The sequence below is a fragment of the Channa argus genome, chromosome 21, assembly GCF_033026475.1.
Source record: "Channa argus isolate prfri chromosome 21, Channa argus male v1.0, whole genome shotgun sequence".
Lineage (NCBI taxonomy): Eukaryota > Metazoa > Chordata > Actinopteri > Anabantiformes > Channidae > Channa > Channa argus.
Genome location: NC_090217.1, coordinates 7,704,451 through 7,732,108, shown reverse-complemented (window position 1 = coordinate 7,732,108; position 27,658 = coordinate 7,704,451). Strand labels below are relative to the sequence as shown.

General features: G+C 39.1%; 1 protein-coding gene across 1 annotated transcript in view; it reads left to right on the top strand.

Annotated features, from left to right (window-relative positions):
• Positions 1-27,658, top strand: part of snd1 (staphylococcal nuclease and tudor domain containing 1) — a 159,618-nt gene that overhangs the window by 36,635 nt on the left and 95,325 nt on the right. The window contains exons 14-16 of the mRNA XM_067489517.1: positions 772-844; positions 4,902-5,043; positions 15,818-15,927. Of these exons, the coding sequence (XP_067345618.1) occupies positions 772-844; positions 4,902-5,043; positions 15,818-15,927 (325 nt within the window). The remainder of the gene's footprint in view (positions 1-771; positions 845-4,901; positions 5,044-15,817; positions 15,928-27,658) is intronic.

Genomic DNA, 27,658 nt, shown 5'->3' with positions numbered 1-27,658 from the left:
TTCCTTTTCATATTTAATCCTTATTTCTCCACCTTAGTGGTTTTGAAATGTGTCCTCCTTTGGCATTGTTCTTCTCGGTCTTTTCATCTCCCATTTCTCGTTCTCCCTTCCCTGTCTCTCTCTCTTTTTTGCTCACTCTCGCTCCATCCCTGATGGGGTCTTATTAGAGATGATGAGAGGTTTCTGTCTATAGCTTTGGTTTTATTTTTAGTTTCCACTGCACAAGGGCAGTGGCTTGCAGCCTTCAAGTAACCTCCTCCTACCCCTTAAATGCACATGTATACATGCGTTCATAAGAGTACAAGCATTTCTTAGAGGCAGTGGTCTGCATCCTGATGACCCAGATGGCCCTCAAAGCTTTTTAAAGCAGCTCTCATCACCATTGTTAAACCCCCTAGATGGTGCTAAAAAGGCGACCAATGTCTTTCTTTCTCCCCATCCCTTCATTCTAACACGATCTTTTTCATTAGAATTTCACTGGCAATATAAATGCATATACATTCTCCTCTGCATATAAAATGTCTAGGTTCAAAATAAAACTCCCTTTAGCACGTGTAGTCAATCCATAATGCAGGTTCAGAGAAAAGAAAGTGATATAAATATACCTCGTACTTCCCAAAGTCTCTATGTCCCCCACTCTGTATTTACAGCACTTACTCAAAGACCTCCCATTTCTGCACACCTGTTAGGTCTCCAGCTTTTACCAGTGACAGTATGACACTGTTGTGACTAAGTTGGTGACAAGTATATTTGTGATGTCTTTGACTGCAGGGCCATCAAGAATGGCAAAGGGCTGCACAGCAAGAAGGAGGTTCCAATCCACAGAGTGGCAGATATTTCTGGGGTATGTAACTCTGGTTATCTTACTTTTTGTTAATTTGTTTTAGGTTTACTGTGATGTGCATACGTTTACAAACATCTTTGTATAAAACTATATCTATCTATACACAACCCCCTTAAAATGAGGGGATTGAGGGGGAATTGAGGGGCATTTGACTGCTTATAACTCAGTCACTGACTTGTTTCATCAAACTCTAAAATTCTAAAGACAATCTATAATCCTCAACTCTTTCTCCCTCTCCACTGATTTTTCGCTGCCGGTTTCCTAAAGAAACTAAGCAGCCTCTAAAAATAATCAGTGCCATTAATAAAACCATCAGGGGTGCTTGGTCCTAGCTTGTTTACGTGTGCCCAGGGGCTTGATAGAGGCATCATTTGGCTAATGAAGCCTGATTGGGAGTGCTCACCAAATGAACATTAGTGCCGAGCACCCATAAAACCTCTCTGTAACAAGTAATGGGTGATTGGGCCACATTCTTTTTAAGCATGTATTTTATTTTTGTCGACCCACAAAGCTGGTTTTTAAATTTGTTCTCTATGATGGGTGTTTTTGTCTTCGGTTCATCCCTCTTTCAGTCTGTAGTTCTGTGAAGATCTTTTCTAGTGTGACCTTTTGCCATTCCACCTGTGTTTTTACGTGCTTCTGAGTGCAAATCAATCTTTTAAGGTGCTCCTACGTAAATATGTAGTAAGACAAAATGGACTTTTATGCTCAAGTGCAGTCTTAATTAACATGCCGCACGCTGTAGGTTTGCAGTAGTCCAAGTGACTTAGTAGCTGAGTTATATGACCTTACATAGCTACTCTTTAGCTACTGTCTGTGCTTATTTGTAAAATTGCTTTATTCTACCCCCAGCAAAGAGAGGAATTGAAGTCAGCTATTCAGATAGTGGATAATTCACACTTCTGTACCTTGGCAATATCAGATTTGATTCTGCAGTTTAGATTATTTAAATGTCTTTTCTAGTTTCCCCATATTCAAATAGCCAGTTTTTATTTTATTGCAACCTATGTCTCTAATTTCCTCTGCTTGGTGAGAGCATGTCTCAACAATTCTAGTTTACGTCTGCTTGCTGTATTGATCGCCATGTTACCACTCTGGAGATGGTTCTTTATCATTTTATCACAACAGAAAGCTACATGCCACAGTTCTTACATTCATTTGATCAGAATAATTCAAGTGCCTTTATGTATCTTCTGCACTTGTCGACTAGCTCTCTCTTATACATTTTGATAAGGCACTAGATGGTCTACTGTAAATGACTCAAAATTGAACTTCAGAAACATTAGCCCTCTTTGTCTGTCTCACTTGAGCTCTTTTGTAGTACTTGTACTTGTAGGCTCTACAGAGACATTTGGTAAAATTAATCAGGCTCTCTCTTTATGTATGAGTTTTTTTTGTGCTCAGTCTGGTCTACGAGACTTGTTAGCCATGTACAGGCTCTGTAAGTTGCTTTTTAAAGTGTCATCGACTTACATTTAAATGGAGGCTTTCAGCCAAGTTATTAGAGCTCTTTAGCACCAACACGACTTTGGAGTCTGGCTAATAAGTTTGACAATGCTGTGGATAGCTTCTCTTTGATGTCATGCTGTTCCGCATCGTCACCATTGTAATCTCCCTGTGTCTTATTGTGTCAGCAAGACAAATAAGATACTGGACCCTGTAAAAATAATTATGACAGGGAGTTAGTGTGCTGACTGAGCTGCCCTGTGCTATTTCATCAGGGGTTTTAGTCATTTGATACTTAATAAACCTCCACTCAACTAAACTGGCTAAATTAACCACATTGTGTGTGCAGCAATAACCTGGGAGTAATTATAGGTGCAGGTGCTCAATAATTATCTTTTAATAACAAAAAGCAATATATGCTACACCCTACATCCAACTGGAGATTTCACACATCTCCTTCATTAAAAACGGTCCCAGTAACCCCCCAGGGGCTGCAGTGTTCTGTACATTTCAACAAGATCATGCTGTGTCATGTGTTTGTGTGCGACCTGCACATCAGCTCTGTGGAGCCCCCTCCAAGCTCTCCCTTATTAGTGCTGCACTGTCAATGGTTCAGATCTGTGCCATTATAGGCAGCTGCAGCTCCTCCCCGTTGTCAACATTGCTCTTACCAAAAGGCCACACACAGGATTTGCAGCCCAGTCTAGGATGGCTGCCATTCAATGCCAGTAGGCGTGTGCACACACATGCACCAGTTGTTTGGCTAGGCTAATGTAATGAGCAGTCTAATAAAAGGACCAAAATAGCAGCTTTAAATCCTTCCCTCTCCCTGTTTTCTTCCTCTTTTGGCCCCTGATACATGCCTGAACACAGCTCTACATGTGCACAAGCACATCCCAAAACACAAATGAGACAGAGATAGTCCTGTACATAAACATTTTTGGTTTATGGTCCTGGTTTACTGAAAGGGATTATGTACATTGTGGGTGGGTTGCAGTCAAAAATAAAGCACAGATATGTTTGTAACGTATAGTGTAGGAGATGAATAGAGTTGGTGGGAGGAGAGTGGCTAAAGCACTTGACTCACCTTATACTTTTAAAGGTTGCATAATGAGGTCCTCTCCCCTCTCATGTCTCTTCCTTTTTTCTAAACCAAGTTAGACTGCACAGCCCACACACTGCAGGTGCTGTAAATGTGTTTGTGTGAACGAGAGTGTTTGGTTCTGGTGGCTCCCACTCAAGGGGCTATTTTGGACTTTAGTGGGAGGAGTTCAGGAGGTGCATTTCATGGCTAAAGCACATTTCTTTACTCACGTCATGTGTTTAAGTCTCACCTGCAACGCCTGTCGCATCATGTCCCTTGTGTTTTCTGCATTATCTCTAAAACATGTTGTATCTGTTTGTTTTTTTTTTGTTTTGTTTGTTTTCTGGTTTTATGCCATTCTGAACTCTCACATCCATGTACAGTAGAGAACACATTTGTTAGTTCTGACTAACCTTGTTTGAATGTCGTCCTTCCCTCCGAGCCTTTGCTCCTACTCCTATGTCCACACTGCCACACAAACACACTCACACACTACACTACTGCATGACTCACTGGTCTGTTGTGCCTACATGCTCATGCCTGGAGTAGGCATATATTAAATATTTATTTATTTTTTTTATCGTTTATGAATCTTCCTCTGCCACTGCAGTACCAGCCTTGCTTGAATACACATGATTTAGCTCTGCTTGTAATTTTGGCCCGGGCACACCAATAAGCTTGTGACTCACCCTTGCAGACAGCGATGGAGGCAGAAAGGGAGAGAATTATTTTTGATTGCATGAGGTTCCAGACTTGTCGCTTAGAAGCGAAACTGACTTCATTAGGCCAGAGCAGAATTTAAAGATGTGTTGGAAAAAGCCCACAGATTTCATCCTCAATAAACAGTTTTTTGTCTGTGTTTTCCATTTTGGTTATTTTTCATTTGGCTAAGTTTTTGTTGATGCTGCCTTCAGGTTGATTTGGTTAAACATTTCTATGTTTTAGTTTTTTAGTACTCATGGCATTCAAGCGGCAAAGTCTCCTGTACTTAGGATTATAGGCGGCTTTTTGTTTTGTGACTGGTGGAAAAACATGTATGTATATGTTGACCAAGTTATTTGTACTTTATCAAAAGTGTATAATATAAAAGTCAGCATGGCCACTCTGAGCAGTCTGCATGTGCACAACCCCCAATAATCAATCAATAATTCCTCCAGTAAAAGAAATAAAGAGATTAATTACATATTACCCAACATTTTACATAGTACATGAATAAAAGTACTCCCCTAAGAAAACAATATATTTTAAACAATCATGTCATGGTAATTAAGGCAAAACCCTTAGAGTAATTGATTTAAAAAAAAAAAAGAGAGAGAGAAAAAAACAAGACTCAAAGGTCACTGTTATATAAGGTGGAATTTATTAACCAATTGATGTGCTTGACAGGTGGTTAACCAATAATGATTAATATTAAAACCACCAGATGTTGTGGCTGATTGGTGGGTAAAACAGAAATTGGGTTTTTAATAATTTATGCATTTTTTTTTTTTTATTTTTTTTTTACCTCATCATTCTCCCTTTTTCTAGGAGACACAGAAGGCCAAGCAGTTCCTGCCCTTTCTGCAGAGGGCTGGCCGATCAGAAGCTGTGGTAGAATATGTCTTCAGCGGCTCCCGTCTGAAGCTGTATATGCCCAAAGAAACCTGCCTCATCACATTCCTCCTCGCTGGTGGGTAGAGCTCTTTTACTTTTCTGATTAGTAGGTCAGTTAATGCCGAGTCCTCTAAATGGCTCACTTCTGTTGAGGCATTAGCTGTTGCTTTGGATAAGTTAATCATAGTATTGTTTAGTATCATTGAAAGTATATGCATTTATTATACATATGTTATGCACCATGCTGTGACACCTGCAAGCTCAAAATAGAGCATGAAAGTGTTGTGGATTGTAAAATGTTATACTTTTGTCATTCAGAGACTCCGTTTATCCTTCCTGCCATGATTTGTTTTCATCATCTCCTTTCTCAGGGGCATTTTAGAGTCACAGTGGACTGATAATAAATAGGAAAGAAATGGAGCTGAAACAATTAGTCAATTAACAGAAGTGAAATGGAAGCTTATTTGATAATAGATTTGTCGTTTTACTTATTTCCTAACAAAACTATTTGACTGATGGTTATATAAAACAAGTTGAATACATCAACCATGGGTAACAGGAAACAAAGTAATCAGTTTATTAATTTGAAAAATAATAGGAAAGTTGATTGATAATTAAACTATGGTTTTCTGCAGTCCTAGAGGGAGCAGTCTATTTTCTTTTTTTGTTCTTGTATTTTCTACTGGTTTTCAATGTGAGAAAACAGCATCAATTTATGGGTGTTTTTAAAGATGCGGACGGAATGAAATGCATACTGTCTGTGATAGCAGGTCACCTAATTTTTTCTGCTCTCTGACTGTTTTTACAGTTTGGGGTTGTAATAAAAACACTGAGACTCTCTCTTTGGCAGCCAACAATGATTTGCAGCATCCTCTCAAATCATAGGGAAAGTGAGAACACTTGTTCTTTCCACAATGGATGATGTTCTTTTGGTTACTGTTGAAATACAAACCAGTTTCATTCTCTATTTCAGTCAGACATTTGCCCACCTTAAAGTTCTTCTCCTATTAGTTCAAACACTATGTTTCTGACAAGCATTCAGAATCAGTTTAATTATGTGTGACTGAATCATCAGTGTATTAATTAATGTTGTAATTTGCCTCTAATAGTCTTTGGTTAAGTAATGTTTTTTGTAATGACATTTTTTTGTCCCCTGCCTGCTAAAGGATATATTGTCCTTACCTAGGCCAGTAAGAAATCTGCATATAGTCCCATTATAGTTTCTTTATTAGTACCAATTTATTCCTCCTTTAAATCCTCCTTTAATAATGAATGGTTGGTATAAACACTTGCAAACTTTGTGTTCAACCAGATTTTAAGAATGTGTGATATGATATTAATATATTCTATCATTTTTATTCAGTAAATTCAGGTTATTAGCAAATCATGGCAAGCCCATTAGATTCAGTAATGATTTGATGAAGTTTGTTCCTGGAAGAAACTCTTTGTCTGCTGAAAATGGGTCCATACATACTGTCTACAATGTAGATGTTAGGCTGAATTAGCACCTCCTGATAAAAATGATCAGTTTCATATTGCATATCTTCTAGTCCTCTGTATTACCCGATGGGCTCGCTTACACATATGTCCTTACAGATGTGCATATGGTTTCACTTGTCATTCACAACACTGTTTTCCTGACTTTCTCCTCTTACAGATTGCACGTTTTTTTTTCTAAAAGCTCATAGGAACTATGAATCTTACAGTTCAATAGCATCTTATCTATCTAGCTCAAAAATAAGAGCAGACCTTTTGTGTGTATCAGGTAGGCTTACTATTTTAAAGTTTAATAGGCCGTCAAAGAAATAGCTGTGTTTGAAGTGTTTTATGAAGCTTTTCAATTGATAGGATTTTTAAAAGATTTCCTTTGACACTTCTATTAAAGACTAATCTACATGGCTGTGTGTGTGTGCGCAAACACACACACACACACACACACACACACACACACAGAATCAAATTTTGCTAAAAGCCATCATAGTGCATTCTGACTCAAAAACAGTGAGGAATCTTCTAATGCATTTGCAAAGTAAAATATAATTACTTAGAATTGCTACATTTATTTTAATAAATGTTAAAAGGTTAACATTTCTTAGTATGTTTCTTTATAAATGTGTAAATACGGATTATATTCAGACTTTATTCAAATGACACTGCTGTCCTGCATTAGTCATCTGTTTTCAGTGGTTTCTTTATACTGCATTCATCATGGCCAATTTTTTTTTTCTACAGCAATGTTGTAGGAGGCCATTGAGGAACAAACTGTTTACAGTAGAGCTGCAGATGAAATGGTCCCAAGGCAGCAAGTGATGTAACACTTCAAGTCAAAATTATAATACCAAAACACAGTGCAGGCATCCTTGAATCTGAACTCCCAGCCTGCTTATCCAGCAGGGTTTTTTCCCACCTTGTTTTGGGAGTTTTACTCTTCCTGATTTACCAATAAACCCCACTCATTGCAATGACTCGTTTTTCTGTTGAAGCATCTCAAAGCCTCAGTATCTATCTTGCACATAGTCTCCTTCCTGTCCCAGAATTTTCCCTGATTGATAGGACAATGCTTTAAAAATGGTCAAAGTAAAAAAAGAATAGCAAGTAAAGTCCATGCTTCAAAGGAGGCCGGAGGTCTCCTTCAGGAGCTGAAGGGAAGTTCCCTTTCTCCTCACACATCACCTTTCCTTTCTTCTCCGCTCACTGCTATCCCGTGCTGTGCCACTTCCGTATGCAAGTTTGATAAAGGGTAAAGAAGTCAACTTATTTCTGAATAGAAAAGGAGGGGTGCTATACAGGAAAGGGATTTGGGAGTGTGGTAAAAGGGAATGAAGGATGATGAAAGGAGGAGGAGGTGAAGTAAGAGGTGTGGAGGCAGAAAGGACAGAGGAGGGATAAAAAGAAGGGGGGTGTGTGATATAGAAAATACAAAAAGTACAATAGATGTACGGTATGAGGGTATAAAGGCTTGTTGAAGCTAAGGGAGACCAAGCAGTGAAAAGGCTGTAAAAGTTTACTAGCTTCAATAGCTTTCCCAGAGTTTCAGATGGAGGCCACAGCAGGTGAAGTTTACTTGGAAAGTTGCTCAGTGTGTATGTTGAACAGCTGTCTGTTAAAAAGATAAAACGCTCATCATTTGGACACAAACAATTACACTGTCAGCAAGAAGCATTAACTGTCACAGTATGTGCCTTAGTGTCATTTGTTGGAATTTTGATGTGTGTGTGTGTGTGTGTGGTTATGCTTGTGTATAGTTCCTGCAGTGTGAGATTGCATGAGATGAAGTGAAGCAGAAATTTTGTTAGACATAAAATATTTCTATGCAAAACTTAACATAGAAAGTCAGTTAAAAACAGCTCAAAATAAAATGTTATCTTATGCTGGGGCCTCTAAATATTGGCATTCTTGTGTGTAAGTGCAGCACTGCATCTAATTGAAATTAAGAACCTTAGGGTGAATTGTTTGGAGGCCTTGAGACAGCCCTGCCACAATAAATTCACTGTTGAGAAAGAAATAATAACTTTGGTTAATAACACCTCTTGGTGTTAAATATAGTGCACTATAAGATGAAATCCTAAATGTAAACAGACTAAGAGCTGCATCAGTCTACAGACAAATTAGCCATCCACCACAGCCCCTTTGTGCTGCTGTTGGAGGGGAAAAAACATTTTCAGGCCCTGGAAATAAACTCTCATCTAACCTAACTGCTAATATTTAACTTAAATAAATGAAAAATGGAGTGTGCTGGGCGTGAGAATAATTATAGGTTATTATGCAGTGAAGGTGTTACCAGATCTAAGGCTGAGTGAATTGGGTCCTCCAAGAAAACTGTAATTTTACTGAGCCTAGTAACTTATCATAGCCTCCATTTCATTACCATGTATGCTTAGACAGCAGATCATGCTAAATAGTAGTTTTGGATTTAAAGGATGATGGAGATAAAAATAGAAAAAAGTTCAAATTCAAACAGTCTTATTGATTGATGTACAGTATATACAGTATGTACAGTACGTGCTCCTTTAGTCGGCCTCCCATTCACTGCCTGTACCTCATCACCCCTTTTTAACCTCTGTCTTACCACCCACATCTTTTCCCATTGCTGAAATGCCTGCTTAGAACTGACTTGTGTTGGCTTATGGATTAAAAAAAAGAAAAATTGAGTGCTGGAGTTGATAACGCACAATTGCAAAGTGGAGCACCTTCCCAGCTTTTAGGTCTTTGTTTGTTTGCCTGTCGCAGTACTAATTATGTCCTGTCAACAGGCTGTCAAAAATCAAGAATTAGGAACTTAATAGCATTAAAAAGTTAGACACTAATGGCATTCATACTGAGCTGAATGCCTCCTGCGACTACCCATTTATACCTGCAGACATGCTGCAGGCGAGAGTGCAAAGCAGAATATGAGCAAAAATTCAGTGGCTGATCAATATTCACACTTTTTTAGTATAGGAATTTACAACATAATGTATATTTGTATAAATTGCAGTAATGACACTAATATACAGCAGCTGCACATCACCGCATTTCTCCCTCTGGACCAATTTCTGAACCCAGACCCATTTCTACAGGAAAAACCTTATTATCTATGCTTGGTTGGCCGAGGAAGAGAGGTCGACTCAATCCTGTTCTCACAATATGTTTGGTCAACTGAAAACGCATTCAATTACAAATCATAAAAAATATATTAGAAAAAATGGCTTTACCGGAAATGAATGCATATGAATTCATCAAGTTAGCGTTGGTTTGAGAGAAGCGCTACAACAAGAATGAAGACCAGTTCTTGCCAAGTATATATAAAAGTAGGTTTTAACACCAAAAAAAAAAAGGTACTCTGTGATAAGGTGGGGGCATTTTCACAAGGTACTATGTATACATGTATAGTAGTACGAAATAATCAGATGTCAGAAAGTTCATCTTCCAAAGAAAAAGATAAAAGTCAGACAGAAGATACAATAAAAACACAGTAGGATGAGGACGTAGTCACTCACTACTAAACAGGGTCTTGAGCTGCTTTTAAAAAGTATCTACAAAGATCACAGAGGGGAGATAATTCCAGAGTTTTGGTGCCACAAGTTCAAAAGCAAAATCTCCTTTTTTTTTTTTTTAAGTGTTGTGCAAGAAAATAGAGCGAGTGTGTGACCATGCAGGCTCTGAAAGTTATCACTAGAATTCTGTATTGGATCCTGAATCTGATTAAGTGCCTACGTAAAGAGATCAGGGTTACAGCTTTCCTCTTTTAAAGATCTGGTTAAGTGGTTTGTAGCAGTATTCAAAATCACTTGTAAACGAACCAGAGAGGTTTTGCAAAGAGTGTGTGGTGTGTGTGTACACATTTAGAGCAGTTTTGAGCTGGTTTGCAACTACATTTTAAAAAAGTTTGTTAGAAAAGGGGAACTAATAGATGGTCCTATAGATATCTATAAATTATAGAAACTGCTTTGTTAGTGATAAGGAGAGTATTTGTTTGAAAGTGGGACTAATGGAGAAGACAATTTGTGGATCCTAGGCGATGTACTAGGAACAGACTGTTTTCTGGAGTGAGGCCATGGAACAAAAGCGTGTGTGTGTGTATGACTGAGCAAGTAAGTTGTGTGCTTTAGCCAGGAGGACAGGCAGTATTTCAGGGCTTACCACAACTTAGATTAAAATGTTACATCTTCTCCACAAGACCTCCCCACCTGTCCCTGAGCTTGTGCTCTACAAGAAGCCTTGTGGGACTTTTATTATTCTTGTCTTATCTAATTTACCTTTGTTTTCTATACAATTTTTTTTTTTCAAGTCACAAATGTGATGCCGGTGTAAATGGTAAATTGTCTGCACTTGGTACTCAAAGCGCTTTACAGTGCTTGTCATTCACCCATTCTCTCTCTCTCTCTCACACACACACACACACACACACACACACACACACACACACACACACACACACACACACACACACACACACACACACACACACACACACACCCTGATGGGGGAGCTGCTATGCAATGCAATGTGATGTCAGGAGTAGTCGGTGTTTGTCTTGTTTGTCTTTGAGATCAGATAAGATGGATATCCTGTAGTCTGACCCAGATGTTAATCTCTGTGGCAGGTGTGTGACTTCTGTATCATGGTGCAGGATAAAATTGGTCATAAGTGACTCCCTGCCTCGGTTTGAATGCCGCAGGGAGGAGATGAGTGTGCGTCGGTGTGAGTTGCAGGATATTTAATGCAGCTATGAAAAACTGTAGGTCCTTTGACTTGGGAATGTGTGCATATAACTAAAGACACAGACCTACATGTCTTCAGCTTATTTTTTGAACTTCCTATTTAGGACTAATACATTAGTATTTGACCTATTAAAACTCCATTGTGGATTATAATTCTATTACTTTTCCTTTGTGTATTAAGTTTTGTGGAATGTTTTTGTCTTCTTAAAGAGCTTGATATTGGTGGGGAAATGTTCCTTCTGTAAGCCTGTGAAATCTTTTGAGACATTTTACAGTATGTGCTATATAATTAAACTTCTTTGTGTATTACATTCTTGAGTAGTCTTTTCTGTGGATTATGCCAGAGAAAAGTGCAGTTCCAGCCCTTATCTTGGCTCCAGCCAACCCAAGCAGAAACTCAAATATCTCCCCCTCTGCAATTAATTTATATACCACGTTTTGCTAACTGCGCATGTCCCTCATATTGCCTTCCCTCATGTATTTTTCCTTTACTCTGCATCCATTATCTCTCATCCTCTCTATATTCTGGCACTGTTGTATTCAGTGTCCCACGTGGAAGCCCTGTCCTGGTCCACTTCTATAAATACTTTAAGATGATCTTGGCCATCAGTGTCTCTAACTTCTCCTCCTCCCGCTCCTCTTTGCTCTTTGGGAAGATTTGATTTTTATTCTAATGTCTTTAATGTTTGACTATAGATGGATAGAATACTTAAAATCAAATTATTTACATTCATTCTCTGATATGAAGTACAAAACAGACATCCCATCCAGACATACTTATTTTGAGTGTTTTGAAAAGTTTTTAGGCTTTTTTTTAACTGGGTGTAATGCTTGGTGCTGTCCACTGAAGACCTTTATGTCTTACAGAAGGTTGACTCAACAGTTATTCATAGCTCTTGGGTGCTGACTGTCCTGCAGCCTCATTTTGCCTTTCCTGGGTCATTTTGCTTTCCCTGCCAGCGTGAATACGCTGATGTCTTTTGTTCTCGTTCTCATAAATAGGACAGACATGGTCATGTAGGGAACAGAAAGTTCTAAACAAAAGCTGTAAAACTATGCAAGGAAACTAATGTTTGCATGTTAGGCTGGCTTCCTCATTATGCAAGGATTATTTGCAAGGGTTGGTCAGATTTTTTACTGGTTATGGTTATGGATGGTTATGAGAATTAGTTTCCCAAATATAGATGCATACATCCATCTTCCCTTTGAATCACTTCATTGTTAAACTGTAAAGTTATAAGCAAACATTTAAGTCCTTTTAATGATTTTTAGATTTTGTCTATTTCAAAACCCAGTTGTATTTTTGATAAGTGCCTGGATCAAACTCTACATGACTTTTCCACTTAGAAAACTGTAAACACAGAATATTAAAACAAATGTGGCTTCTAGAGCAGATCTTGAGAGATTCCCTGTGCATATAAAGAGAAATGCAGCCAAAGTTTAGACACACCTGGTACACTGTGTCCCAGATTGTCAGTGTAAATCACTGTTGAATTGGTAACTACCATTGGAAAATGTGTGTTCTTGTTTAAGAAAAACAGGGAGGCTCTGTGCACAACCTGAAACACGTCATCTAATAGTTTTGGTGCGCACACATTTCTTTTCCCTCATTATGGTGCATTGAAACAAAAGCACAGGAGCATTTGTCTGGGTGTTTTTATATTGGTGGTTCACCAGCCTATGATGAAAACAAAGGAGAGAATTCAAAAATTACAAGGAAAAAGATCCAAACCATAATCTTTTTTTTTCAACTGAGGAGTGGATATGTTAACTAGCAAGTCATCAGTGTGGCCTAACACATCTGATAGCACCTCTCTGTCATGCATTTGTGACTTCATTCTCATGCAGTATAGCCGCATGTCTGTCTGTCTTGCCAGTTGAGCTCATTAAATTAATGATGGAGTCAGAGAGGAGAAAAGCACCATAGAATGGAGCTCTTACTTTATTTATACAGCGCTAGAAGGTTTAACTCCATACTGAAACTATTACTAGGTTAACTAATCATCAAATCATCAAACTGCCTAATACAACCCCAACTCCAAAAAAGTTGGGAAGATGTGTAAAATGCAAATAAGAACAAAGCCATGCTGTTGTTATTCATGCAATAAGTGGTTTAGCACTGTCTTGCTGAAACATACAAGGCCTTACCTGAAAGAGAAGTATGGATGGGAGCATATGTTGCTCTAAAACCTCTATGTACTTTTCAGCATTGATGGAACCTTTCCAGGTGTGTAAGCTGCCCACACCACAGGCACTAATGTACCCCCATACTATCAGAGAAGCAGGCTTTTCAACTGTCCACTGATAACATGCTGGATGGTCCCTCTCCTCTTTAGTCCACAGCGTCCATTGTTTCCAAAAACTATTTAAAATTTTGATTCATTTGAGCATAAAACAGTTTTCCATTTTGCCTCAGACCATTTAAAAAAGTTGAAAAAAAAAAGATGGGAAAAAATGGGCATAAGTAAGGTTCTTAACAACAATGGGCAAATTGTGTTCACTAGAAGGCCTAACATATCTGCAACTACAAAACAACAGGTCTTGTCTCTGACTGGTCAGAAGGCCCATGCTTTCCATTTTCCAACACCGAAAGTGCCTACAGTGAACACGGGAGCGTCCACAGCTAGAACTGGACCATAAAGCAATGAAAAAGGCCTGATCTGATGAATCACAGTGCAAAACTAGTTCAGGTTCAAGAGAGTTCAAGGTGCTGCTTTGACAAACAAAGCACATGTTAATCTGAGCAAGTGTCTTGTTGATTTGCTAAAACAAGTCCTTGCAGTTTACAGGACTTCATGGCTATGTTGCTGATGTTTTGGTTTCAGATGCCTGTGAACATCTTCAGAGGCCTTATAGAGTTAACGCCTTGATGGAGCTGTTTTAGTCACAGGAACCTTATAATATCACCACCATATTAGGCAGGTGGTCCCAATTTTATGGTTCATTGGTATACTGCTTTTATTTCTGATGTCAGAATCCTCCTGGGTTGGATATCAGCCCTACACAAATCAGTGGTGAGATGTTTTTCCGTCCTACACTTTTCAGTTATGCTTGGCTGAAGAGGTTTAGTTGCTCTACTTTGTGCTTTAAAATATGTTAAAAGTGTTGGATTCAAGTGACTGGATGTACTTTTTTTACTTTTGTACTTTTGTCTCTTCTGTATGTTTAGAATCATTGTCATTTAAAAAAAAAAAATCGCTTTTTTTTTTATCAAAAAATGTAAAACCAACATTCATCTTATTTTCATGAGATAATTGGTACAGTTTAATCTTGCTCTTGCATTTTGTGAGCAATAGTTTTCCTCTTGGAAATAATCGGTAGAGGTTGACTTCATGCAGTGTCCTTCACACTCTCTGAACAGTCAGAATAAATCGTGTTCCACAGGTAATTCTTGTGCCAAGTTAGAAGCACTTACCCATCTGTTTTTCAATGCAGGGTGGCATGAATAACTAATTGTGCGTGGCGTAATTTTTTGAGGACGGCCACTGTGCTTATTGGTAGTATGGCTCTACTTATTTCCCCCTTCTGCAACTGTGTTTCATCTTATGTTCAGTAGACTGTTGATGCTCTTGTACCCTCCCCTGCCTTTATGAGAACTCACAATCTGGTAAATTACTTGTTTAGGCATTTCCTTACCATATGGAGACAGGTTGTATTAAAAACGGTCAAGCGAAAACCGAGTAAGCAGTTGACCTTAGTTGAAAATAGTAGCTGTAATCACTCCTGATAAATTGAGGTTGTACTTTGGGGCCTGTACCTTCAATGTAGTCTATCAAACTTTGTTTGTTTTTAATTCAACATAATATCAAATACCCTTCACTTCAAAATCAAAATAATATCATTATTATAACACTGTATTGCTTTGAATCATTTAATATTTGTTATAGGGAGATTGCAGTTGGATCTACTTGATTATCCACTTGCACATGCAAAATTCATAGTGTGCAAAGATTTTGCAGAGCTTTCTGTAAGTCGAACCTCAACACGTGCATTCTACCTTACAGCCTATTCTTCTTAAATTACAGAAGTTTTGTATTATGTATATACTCTACCTTTCTTGCACCTCAAGGTAAAATTTTCCACCCGGTGAAGAGGTGGAATTGTACAGTCTTACAGACTATTAATACCAACACATTCCTCTGCACATTCCTTCAACCTCTGCCCAGAAGCTTATTCATTTCTTTCCAAACTCTATAGAAAAATTGTCCGTAGTGAATGTAGAAGGGCCCCAAAGACAAAAATTTCTCTAAGGCTTTTATTCAGCAAAAATGGGTTTTACAGAAGTGCTTTATGCACTCAGGATTGACCCCTTGATGACCAATTCTCCATTCAGTACAGATCATAGTGGTGCTGGCAAATCTGTATTGTGGTACTGATGACACAGATTTCTGACCTTGCCCAGTTAAGAGGGACGAGTAGGATGCTTGATGCGTCATCAATTGTCAGAAACACTAGAGGTCGGGAAAATTGTGGCTACAAATCTGTTCAGTGGCTTGTTGAAATAAATGTTAATTTCTCTAGTGTTTCTGCAATATATGTCTTTGTGGTCTTTTATGATGCATGATGGTAATAATCAGGACATCTAACTGTTGCTTTGATTAGCTGCTGTGCTGTCATTTAACTCCTGCAACTGTTCTCTTTGGCTAGGTATTGAATGTCCACGCAGTTCCAGGAATCTGCCTGGGGGCATGCAGGTGGCTGAACCCTTCAGTGACGAGGCCACACTGTTCACCAAAGAGCTGGTGCTGCAAAGGGAGGTAAGCAATATAGTTAATTTCCTTTTGGTGCAATGCCCATTCCCATATTGGTAATTCTTGATTTACTAATACTGTGGAACCTAATTTGCAGCATTTTACTTTCACACTTTTTACTGACTAAATTTAGTTTGAACACAAGATCATTTTGGTTCAGTGTGATAAATTAGTGTATTGTACTATTTACTGGTAATCCTGGCAGCTTCACTGGCTTGTAAATGTTTTTTGTCACGCATTCTGGCTTTGCCTTTGTGAAGATCCAAGCCCATTTTATTTGGTGTTTAACAAAATAAGAAATATTGCCCGTCATATAAATGACATACACCACTGCATATACCCACACTTTATCTTAACATTGGATGCTTATTCTAGTTAACTTGTCATAAGTAGGCACAAATAAATAATGTAGTGGGTACATTTCTGGTTATTTTGTATTTTATAACATAGAATATCTATGAAAAATGTGCAGGTTTCCACCAGTATGCAGGTTTTCTCCATAAATATCTGCTTCAAAAGTAGAATAAAACATTTTAAGGGTTTGATTCTGATGAGTGGGCATCTTCTTTTTGATCGAAGTAAATGTCATGAGGCTATGTTGTTACAATACTTGGACTTGGACAGAGCCACAGACTGCATTTTAAATAGTTTACTTTCAGGTGAGCATTGGTACAGCATTCAAAGCGCATTATTTGTACATTGAGTCCTGTGAAATTAGCCACAATCAAATAGAATAACCCTATAACCTACACACACACACACACACACACACACACACACACACACACACACACACACACACACACACACACACACACACACACACACACACACACACACACACACACACACACACTCCTGCCTGCTTACTTCCAGGTTATGGAAAGCTCAACTGATAGTGGATCAGTGCTCCTGGGCTTTAAACCTCATCCACTATGGGCCTGTTCATTCACATGGTAATGGGTTTTTATAAGAAGCAGTGAGCAGACCAAAGCCATGATGGAACTAGCCCATAATCCTACTACTACTTATCCAGGCTACCCACTCCCTCTTTCTTGCTGTCTTAACCCCCCTCCACCAGAGAACTCTACTGTCCTCTGGTGTCTAATTGTCATGGAAATGTATCATTGGCCAGTGTTAGATGTGCACAAGTGTTAACAGTGTGTATGTGTGCACGAGCGTGTGAGGCAAGCCAGTAATATAGGTTGTATCAAGCCTTGCTTCTGAAGTAACTGATGCAAGCAACAGTTGATTTTGATTGACAGCGATAGTAACCTTCCTGCTTGAGTTAGGCAGAGGTGCCGCAGCAGGAACAGTTTGAAATGAAATTTTATTTACACTGATATTTATACTTACACCGAAAGAGATTTATATATACACTACTCCCAAAAAGTTAAGGATATTTGACTTTCAGGTCCAAACATTTTCAGAGTGCACCTAAAATGCACTATGACCTTTTACAGGTCATTAATTAATTTGACTTTCTCTAAACTTCTGAATGCATATATCCAAGTGTTTAATGTTTCAGTACTTTTGCATAACCTGCTGTTCTCCAACAAAGTGATTAACCACAAAAATCCCAACATGATTAAATGTACTGGTTCAATGACAATTTGTGTTTAAACAGTCTTCTTCATCGTGCTGTGCACATTTTGACATCATGAGACCAAGACAACACCTAACAATTGACAAGTTATTGATACTGACATTTGTAGTTGTGGTATACCCACCAATGTTGTTAGCTCTTGTTTCAATAAGCTTTTTGATATGAAGAAATTAGTAGCATGGACATTTTCATCTTCTATAAATTTCACCGGAAAGTCAAATATCCCAAAATCTCTCTCTCTATATCTATTTCTTTATATCTATCTCAGTGTAAGTATAAATATCAGTGTGAATAAAATTTAATTTCACATAGATGCATAATTAATAACATTAATAAGACTTTTATGCTTTGCCAGTTTCCTCAGTCATTTAAGATTAAACAGCACATACATCAGAGAAATAACTTCCTTGATCCATATTCTGATGTGCACACACTCACACATTTTCTCCCTTGCCAGTCATTACTGGTGTCAGCAAGTTTTTCACAAGTAGGTGTGAGATGCAGTCAGGACCAAGCCACATAACAAAAGACACAGTTAAGCATTCACACATTTGATGTTTCAAAAAACAAAAACAAAAGAAAAGCTAAAATCATCTAAAACTTACTAGTACCGGTTCAGAAAATCAGTTTAGGTGTCAATCTGGTGGTTTCCTGCCTTAGTTAAACAAATTGCTCAGCAGGCTTGAGGATAGAAAATGGGAGAACAAACATGACAGATGTGAAACACGGCACCCAACTTCCATCTTGCTGGGAAAAAGTTTAAAATTTGTATAACCCCAAATATTGGCTTGCATTAAAACACAATAGATCTGCACGAGAGCGAGTTGGAGCAGAGAACGTTATTTAGGAGTTATTTGCAGCAGAAATAAAGTCATGATGTATGAGAGGAATAACTGGTCTGTGCCCTTTGTCTACCCTTCTCCATCTTTCTTTTCACTGTAGATCATAGCGAGTGTAATCTCAACAGGTTATTAAGGTGTGTCACACATGAATATGGATCATTTGATTTCATTAGCATAATATTCTGCTGTAGATTCAGCTCTGAATAGCATCTGATTGCGGGAGCACTGTGCAAAATTCCTAAGACGGCCTCACGTGAATAACATTTGATTTGAGTTTTGATGGCGTATTTATTTGAATTCATAAAATATTTGTCTCACGTGCACTTCTTGACAGCCATATTAAGTTTGTTTTTTTGGTTTTGTTTTTTTAAGGGGTTTGTTGATCTAATAACATGTTGACTCAATGGTCATTATATCCCCCCCTCTGTATTTCACTACTCTGTAATTAGCTGTGCTGTGTTTCCTGTCTCCTTTGAAGTAGCGTTTGGGTGTCGGCATGAGTGCATCTCTTTCTTTCCTTTTTCACTGCTGTTTTGGTGTCACTAATAGTCACTAATAGCCCTTTTTCTTTCCTGTCGCCTTTTTCACTGATTTGTCCTTTACTCTTGCCTCCCTCGCCCTCCTTACTGTCCAATTTTAAATCTCGCACTGACATTTGCTCTTAGCTCTCCCTCCTCGCCTGCCATTTCTCCCCATCTCCTCCTTTCTCAATTTCTAAACTGCCACACAGCCATGTCTTAATTTCTCCAGATGCAGACACGCATAATTAATACGGCATCCAGTGAGGGGAGAGGCCCTGGTTTCTGTCTCTGCTATTTATAACCCCTTCCCACCCACCACCAACTTCTCCACTCATTCCCCTCTCCCTTTAGTGATTCTTTGCTTCTTTTTAAATATTTCTCTCGATTTTAGACCCCCTCTTTTCAAAATCATTTGTTTTTCTGCTCTGCCTCTCTTTTGCCCTCTCCTTTTTTTGTCTCTCTCTCTCTCTCTCTCTCTCTCTCTCTCTCTCTCTCTCTCTCTCTCTCTCTCTCTCTCTCTCTCTCTCTCTCTCTCTCTCTCTCTCTCTCTCTCTCTCTCTTCATTCCATCCGTCTGACTCTCCTTCACTCCCCGCTCTCTCTGTAGTGTTAATCTCTGACAGACACTGCTCCCGTTCCCAGCGTGGAACCGAAACAGCAGCACAAAAGTCTGAGGGGGAAAAAAAGAAAACGCATTGGTAAACACCACTCCCCAGACTTTCCCTTTTCTTTTTTGAAGTCCTCCATTTAATTTCTCTCACCTCCCACCGTCCATTGACAAAAACATCCATTTACTATCTCAGAAACTGAGCCTCACTGTTGATTTTCATTGTGCTTTTGGGTGGCAAATTCAAAAGCTCAGCCCAAGCAAGAACAAGAGAATTTTACTGCATTGATGTGTTTATATTGGCAGCTAGGAATGAGACATAATTAATGTTGTAGTGCTAGCTTATTTGTTTGTTAGTTTTTTGTTTTTTTTTGTCCTTTCGGCTTATCCTGTGAGTTCAGGGTCGCCACAGCGGATCATTTGTCCACATGTTGATTTGGCATGTTTTTTCCGCTGGATGCCCTTCCAGCTCCAGCTCTAAAATACTTTTCTTATATTAATAAGCACTACAACTACAGCTGATTGGCGCCACTGGTTTTATACATTTATTTATTTATTTTATACATAACCGATCACCGTCCAGGAGAGGAAGCAAGAATATGAGTAAAGGTTGAAGCAGAGATGAAGTGTTTGATTGAGCGGGGATTAAAGTGGGCTAAGTGGACAGTAATATGCTGTATACTGTTCCTCCTACATACACTGTTAGTCCTATTGACCTCATTCAGTCTGGGTGGTCTGTCATCTACTGTACTGCCCTGACTGCCTACTCACTAACAGTTTCCCTTTATCTTGTAAAAAAAAAAAAGAATTGCCCACAGCTTATATTTTCCCTCGCTGCCATGCAAAGGAGACACACATATATACATCATTATTCCCGATCATTCTATTTTATAGTGTCTTAATGGACTGGGGACAGTGTTTTAAGGCTAAGTTATCACTTAGTGGTTCATTTTAAAACATTTAAAAACTACTTGTTCCACCTAAAACTTGTGTTGTAGTTGGAAAAATAGTTACAATATGAATAAATTGTAATGAGGAATATATTTGTACTGATTAGGAAAAAAAGACCAATTAAACTGGATTTTAGCATTTTAAAATGGTTGCCATAGCCTTCATACACAGAAACACACAGAGGCACTTACTGCTTCTCTGCAGCTTTAGGTGTCATGTGGCGTACATGTTGCCCCTCAGAATGAGTTCTCCCACATCCACCTACCCCACCTCATGACATAAACACTGTGTGCACCAGGCTGCCATGGCTGCGTTCAGACCTGCAGGAGGTCATGTTGTGCAGTGTTGATGAGTCACAGTGCCAGCGTGGCATCACAGATGCCCTGCTAATTCCTTCCTCAACAGATCTTAGAGCTCTCTGCTTTAATAACTGTTCTTGGTGAGCATTTTAATTAAATGCTAATAAAATTAACACCTTTGTAATATCAGGAGGATTTTACATTCAGTTCTATGTGAATGTGTGTGGTGATCTTTTTATTGTACCACTACCACAGGCATAGAGAGAGACAGTGTGGCAACTAATAATTGGAGAGTTATTCAGTTGTTATCTTTTTTTGTTCTGTCTCTGTGTGAGTCTGCAGTTAATGCCCTTCAGATAAATTCATTTAGATTTTTCACACAACTATACTTACAGGCATGCAGAATGCATCCTTAACGTATTTGAGCTTCTTTTTATATGTATTATTTTGCTGCTAAGTGCCGCAGGACAGCATCAGATTTCTTCATAGCTTCCATGGGCTCACATTGATTTTTGAACACGCTTGAATTATTTTGGCATTAGGCCGGTTACACAAGTACTGCATCTTGCACTTTTTGACCATGCCTCTTCCCCTTTCCCGCAGAATTTCACACACTCAACTCACATCCTGATGGATGGATTCCTGTTTTGCTGACATTTATATGAATTTATTAGTTTTTTTGTATTTTATTGGCATGTTTCTCTTAATTTAGAATATATTTGCTCTGTGTTTGATGTAGCGAGAATAAGAGAGAGTGAGTACCCATAATGAATAATGCATGGTGTGGTTTCCTGGTCAGCGAGACAGACAGACTGTGGGGATGGTGAACTGCCCCATGAGCCCTTTATTGCCCACCACAGACTGTAGTTAAACAAACTACGAGTGCAGAAGCCAGCCCCACATCCACATTACTGCTGCTTTATAGCCACAGACAGGATCTGTCCCAATACATGTATAACTCTGCATGAGCACTTCCATACGAAGATATTTAATCAACCATATTTCTGTTAATTCTAATGCTTTTGTCACCTGAAACATGAATAGACCTAAAAGGAAAAAATACATTTGAAAATGTATACTTCTTTGCTGTCACATTACAACTCAGCAGTGATTATTTCTGTTTTGATGGTAGAAAGTGAAATACAACAGTATCAAACCATTTAAATAGTTTAGTGTATGTGTATGAAATGTTTGTACTTCTGCGGCTCAGAATAACCCATCTCAACAGTATTTTGACTAGTTAGTGTCACAGGTAGAGTTCATCTTTACATTTTCTACCAGTTTGCAAATGAAGTACTGCTCAGCCAATTTAAGTGTATCAGTGTCACAGTAGGGGCGGCTTTGTTCTTCGAAATTGTGAATTATAGCCTGAAGGTGAACTGAGTGACCCACATAAACGCATTCACACCATCCCAGTGACAGAGAGATAGGTCAGCCTAAATAGAGATGGAGAGATGAGAGGAAGGGAGAAACCTGCTCACCGCTTTATCACCTCAATTTGTTTACGAGGTCGACCTTGCCCTTAACACGTGTGTGTGTGCGCGTGTGTGTGTGCGCGTGTGTGTGTGCGCGTGTGTGTGTGCGCGTGTGTGTGTGCGCGTGTGTGTGCGCGTGTGTGTGTGTACGTACCCAGGCACATGTGTGTTTGTGTGTGAGTGAGTGATGGAATTGCAACTTCACCATCCGCCTTGATAAGCATAGCCTGCAAACAGTGAAGACACAGGCACACACTGTGCTTTGGGACCAGCTGAATCCTCTTAGCCTTTTCCTCTACATGAAGGGCACTGCAGTGCTCTTCCACATCATTGACGGCAATAGTATAATTCTCTTGTGCACTTGCTCTGTACTGTCTCTCAGTATATAACTCACTGAATTCATCTCATTTTTAATTCTCTTTTGTTCTTTGTCCTTCCCTTTCTTTTGCTTTGCACTTTAATTTTCACATTGGTCTTGGTTTGGCTTTCTGGTAGATTGTAAGGCTATTTTACTTCCAGAAAGCAACATTGGCATGAGGCACTAGTGGGGGTGCACACATTCTTAGACAAACACATTTCGAAAAATTATTATTGAACCTGAGGCCAGCAGACTGATTGTATTTGTGGTTGGAGCTGCAGGGAAGTCAAAGTGGGGCATCATATTGTGTTAGCCATGTATTTGTTTGCCTTACCCTAGTTATACTGTAGTCCCTCACACATTTTGCACCTTTTCTACCTGCTATACTGCTCTTTATTAGTATAACGAGCAGTTTGTTTGGGATTTATTTCTATTTCTCCCTTTTGATTCCATTAGTCAATAGTCCAGCTTGTCCTAGTCAGAGATGATAAACAGAGGAGAAAAGAAAAGAAATGTTAATCAATGTTGGTGACTGGATTATTGAAACAGGCCAGTGCACTGAAGAACACTGGAGTAGCCTGACAGTTGGACAAATGTTGGTCTTGGGTTTTTGTTTATTACTAACAAGGAGGTTACATAAGTGACCCTCTTTGGTATTTAAGGGGCTTATTTAAAATCTTGCTAATAGAAAATCTTGCAGAAGAAATTTGAGGAATAGAAATGAGATGGAAATGTGGCAAAAAATACATGCTGACATATGAAAAGTTTGTTCATAAAAGTAAGACACACAAAGTCGATTCTAGGCAATATTTGAATGATTGCGTAAAAGGCAGGAAATCCAAAGGTATGAAATGCATTCGAAAATGTTTCTGCTTTGACCGGAGTTCGGTCAGCTGATTCTCCTTCATCTCTCGTTCTGCCCCATGAGTCAGCTTCAATTTTATTTCTTATTTCTTAATTTGCTATTATTGTTGTCTTGCCTCCCATTCTTCTCACTTGACTGGCATTTAATGTTCCTCAAGAAATTAGTGTTGCCATCTGCACATGCATACACACAGGCATGCATTCTCCTTGTATTGCAGCACTTGTCTTTCATTACCTAGACTTTATCACCCTCTTTGTGATTTTTGTGACTTTATCACTCTTTGTGATTTTGTAACTTTAAGTGGCCTCTTGTGCTTCTGCCCCTTTTGAACCAAACCCACAAGGAAAACCCTTTTACTCAGTTACATGCCCACACTTTAACAAACTCTTGCCTAAATCCCCTTACAGCACCACCTTCTGTGCTGCTGCAGGCTAGGTGTTTATTTAAATATGAATACGGTTTGACAGAGTAATAAAGAGTCACATAGGGATGGCAATAGAGGGATTGTTTAAATGATTTCTACATAAAATTATATTTAAAAGAAATGTGTTGCTGACATTTTAATACTAAGATTTTAATCTCTCTATCCCTTTTGACCTAAATAATGCTTGGTCGTAGAAACACAATGCAGCCTGTCCTTCACAAGCTTGTAGAATCTCTGATAAGCTCTTCTGAAGAAATGATTCCAGCCTTTGAGTTTATTGATTCTGAGATTAATCCTTGTGTTGATGATGGTTTCACAACACTATATTGACATTTTTGGCCATGCATACAACAAATGCATAGATAAATGTAAAGCATCCTATTAATGCAGTTGTTTGCTGTCAGAACAAATGGTAGCTCTACTTGTAGCATCTTACAATCTCAGCTTAAAATGTTGCATCTTTGAAGAGGAATTATTTTCTCAGTAATAACTAACATCTATGCAAAATACTAGGTGTGTGTGTCTCTACAGGCAAGCGCAGAGCAGATACCAGCCTCTCAGTCGTGCTAATGGTTCCCTTGACAACACAGTAGTTGCTACACATCAATGTTTTCTTGGCTGTACAACAAAAATACACACACACACACACACACACACACACACACACACACACACACACACACACACACACACACACACACACAGCGATAAAAGGAGCCTGTCTCTGCCTTTTCTTCTACACTCCCCGTCTCGACTTTTTCTACGGTTGCAGAATATAGCTGTATTTGATGCAGACAAACATACACATACAACAGATACATTGTTTTCAACCTGTTCCTTTCTGCACACATTTTGTATGTATTTCTCCATGTTTCATATCAGTCCTCTGTCACTTGTTCGCTTATTGAATTTTCAACATTTGGCCCCTGCTGTGTAGAGGGCACACCTACCTAGACCTCCCATTGCCTCTTGTCTGATCCATTACTTCTTCCTCTCACCTTTTACTTCTGCTTTCACAAGCCTCCCCTTTGTATGTCTGTGTCCATATGTATATGTACCTGGCACATGAAAGAAGAGACTCTCATAGATCTGAATAAATAAGAAGCAAATAAAGGCCGAAAAGAGGTGAGACTTAGATGGTAATCCTTTGCCAGCTTACCCCAGCATAATGTCCGTACGCCTGCACCCTTATCCCCACTCAGCATCTCCTTCCATCTACCTCTCCTCTCATTCCATTTCTTTATATCCCTTACCAACAAGAGGGAGGCTATCTCAGCGGCTGTGTCAGCGATCAGCATCTTTCCCCCACCACCACCCTCCCTCACCCTTTTTTCCCCCTATGTTTTCCCAGAGGAGAGTCGGGCCATAAAGGGAAGAACAAGCCTGGCAAAATCTTTTCAGAAACCAACGGGTATTGGGCTCTCAGCTTTGAATTCATAGAGATAAAGCTAATGGCAGAAGTGGGCGACAGGCAAGAAGCTGTGTGTACATGTGTGCGGGCATAGCTTCAATTGAGGCCATCTATAGAAATGTAGTTTCTTTAAACCCCTTTGCTGGCGGAATCTCTCTCTGAATGTGCAGGGGTGTATGCAGGGGAAGTTCCAAGAAAGCCTTGCTGGGGCACTGCAGTTTCTTAAAATGCTTTCGTTGCCAGCTGACTCTTAAAGTGAGAGTGTTTGCTTCTGCATGAGTGTGTTCAGTTAGGCTCGCCTGAAAAGTGACCAGTACTTCTGAGATAAAGTAGTTTTTGTTATATTAGATGTGTCTGTACGTTGCTCAGCTTTTCTATCTGCAAGTTTGGGAGCACATGACGTCTTGATGAGAATATGCACTAGAGCAAGAAAACCAGTAAACCACCATCTCTCAAAGTTGGATTATTATCAGATTTGTGTCTGTTCAGTAGAGTGCTTCAATCATTACTCTTCGTAGAGAGCTAAAATGCGATAGTATGGGTCCTCTATCCCAGTTTTACCTGAATGGGTATCTGTTACTGCCACAATAACAATGCTTTACTGGTGTTCAACAGCTAGAGGTAAAGTTTTGGAAGCCTGTCTTCTATTGCAAAAACTCATGGAAGTTGATGTTTACACCATGGTGTTTCTATAGCTGACATTTAGCACAATAGTCTGACACACCCACAGACAGACAATTGCATGCATACATCTTATACTGCTGCTCCATATTGTTTGTCTGCCACCTCATTGCACTCGTTTGCCACTTTTGGCTGTGAATTGACGCCCGAACACACATGCACACATGGAGTTATTATCTCCTGGAACAATACTAATAGATGCATGTACTGCTGTGAGCAAACAGTTTGTCCCTCTGCTGCCAACAGAGTGGGAGGAGGGAATGCTTGCCAAGTGTCATCTATCGAGAGCCTCCTCCTATTTGTCCTCTCTTCTCCTCTCCCATCCTGTTTTACCCACCTTTCTTTCTCTTTGTCTGTTTGATCTTTTCCCTCTCCTCCTCTACCCCCTATGCTTACTCCCCCTATGAAATATGGCACATCTTCCTCCCTCCTCCTTACAGTATTAATCTCCCATTAGAGTAGTAACTCTATACTCTATAGGCCTTCAGCTTTTCATATCACCATTGCATGATACCACCTAATTGTATCATATTTTGTTTGCCTTGTAGCAGTGGTCCCTGATGTTTACACTCGGAGTAGATCCCTAACTAGCTCACGACTTGGTTTGAAGTGATTTTACTGCACCAACTATAATTGATGGACAAACACAAGCCTGCATTGCACATCTACGCCTTTGATGTGTCTGGTCATGTTTAATTAGCTGGAATGAAGAACATGGGTGAGGCAGTATAACTGGCTGTCTAATTATTGGTTCCCCTTTTGGGCAGTTACTCATATCGTACTTTATCAGCCAGGAACTCGTATTATACTATATCAGCCAGGCCGATAAGGTCGCGATCAGCTTGGGGCCACGCGGTACCTTAGATTCATCTTTTTGAAGACAAATTACTGGTTCTGAAATGCTTTACATGTACCTGTAAATCAATTTTGCTTATAGAGTCTCCAGTTGTGATAGGTTTGCACCCCAAGCTTGGAGCAATGCAAGATCTATCCTGGCTCTAAAGCTTTCTTTAGTTTTAGCTATGTCTTTAGGAAATTCACAGATCCAGTTCTTTCTCTTACTGGAAATGCGGAATAGTATTAATTTAGCAGGTTACAGGATCCTACTTCTATTTAGTTTAGTTCTGTTTAGTTCATACGATTGCACTGACATACTTTAGTTTGTCCCAGTGCAGCTAGGAAATCACTCAAACATTTTTTTTATTTTTATTTTTTTTGCTTTTACTCATCTGACATAAATAAGCAGCTACTGAATTTAAAAATTTGTTGCTGTCTTTTATTTATTTATATTTTTTCCGGGATGGCATATGCTTTGATCAGTATTTTTGGCGGAGGTGGCACAGTTACACCAGCAGCCACTGCTATACATCCTTATTCACATAGGCAACACACCATTACCCATCTGTAGTTTAGGTGTTAGAAGGGCTGAACAACAGCTACAGAATAACTTCAGAATATTTTAACACGCATAGGGAACTAAATGCACCCTCTACACCACACACAAATACATAAATGTGACATTTAAGAGCATGTATATGCTTCTTCTCTTTATACTAAACTCCAACCGCATTTTTGAACTGTGAATTAAAGAGGAAAAAAGGAAGCTAGGAGCTAAATGTCTACTAACAGGCTTATTGTTTTACTGCTGCCTTAGATCTGCCAGCAAACCCAGATGCTTTTCTATTAAGTAGTGACTGT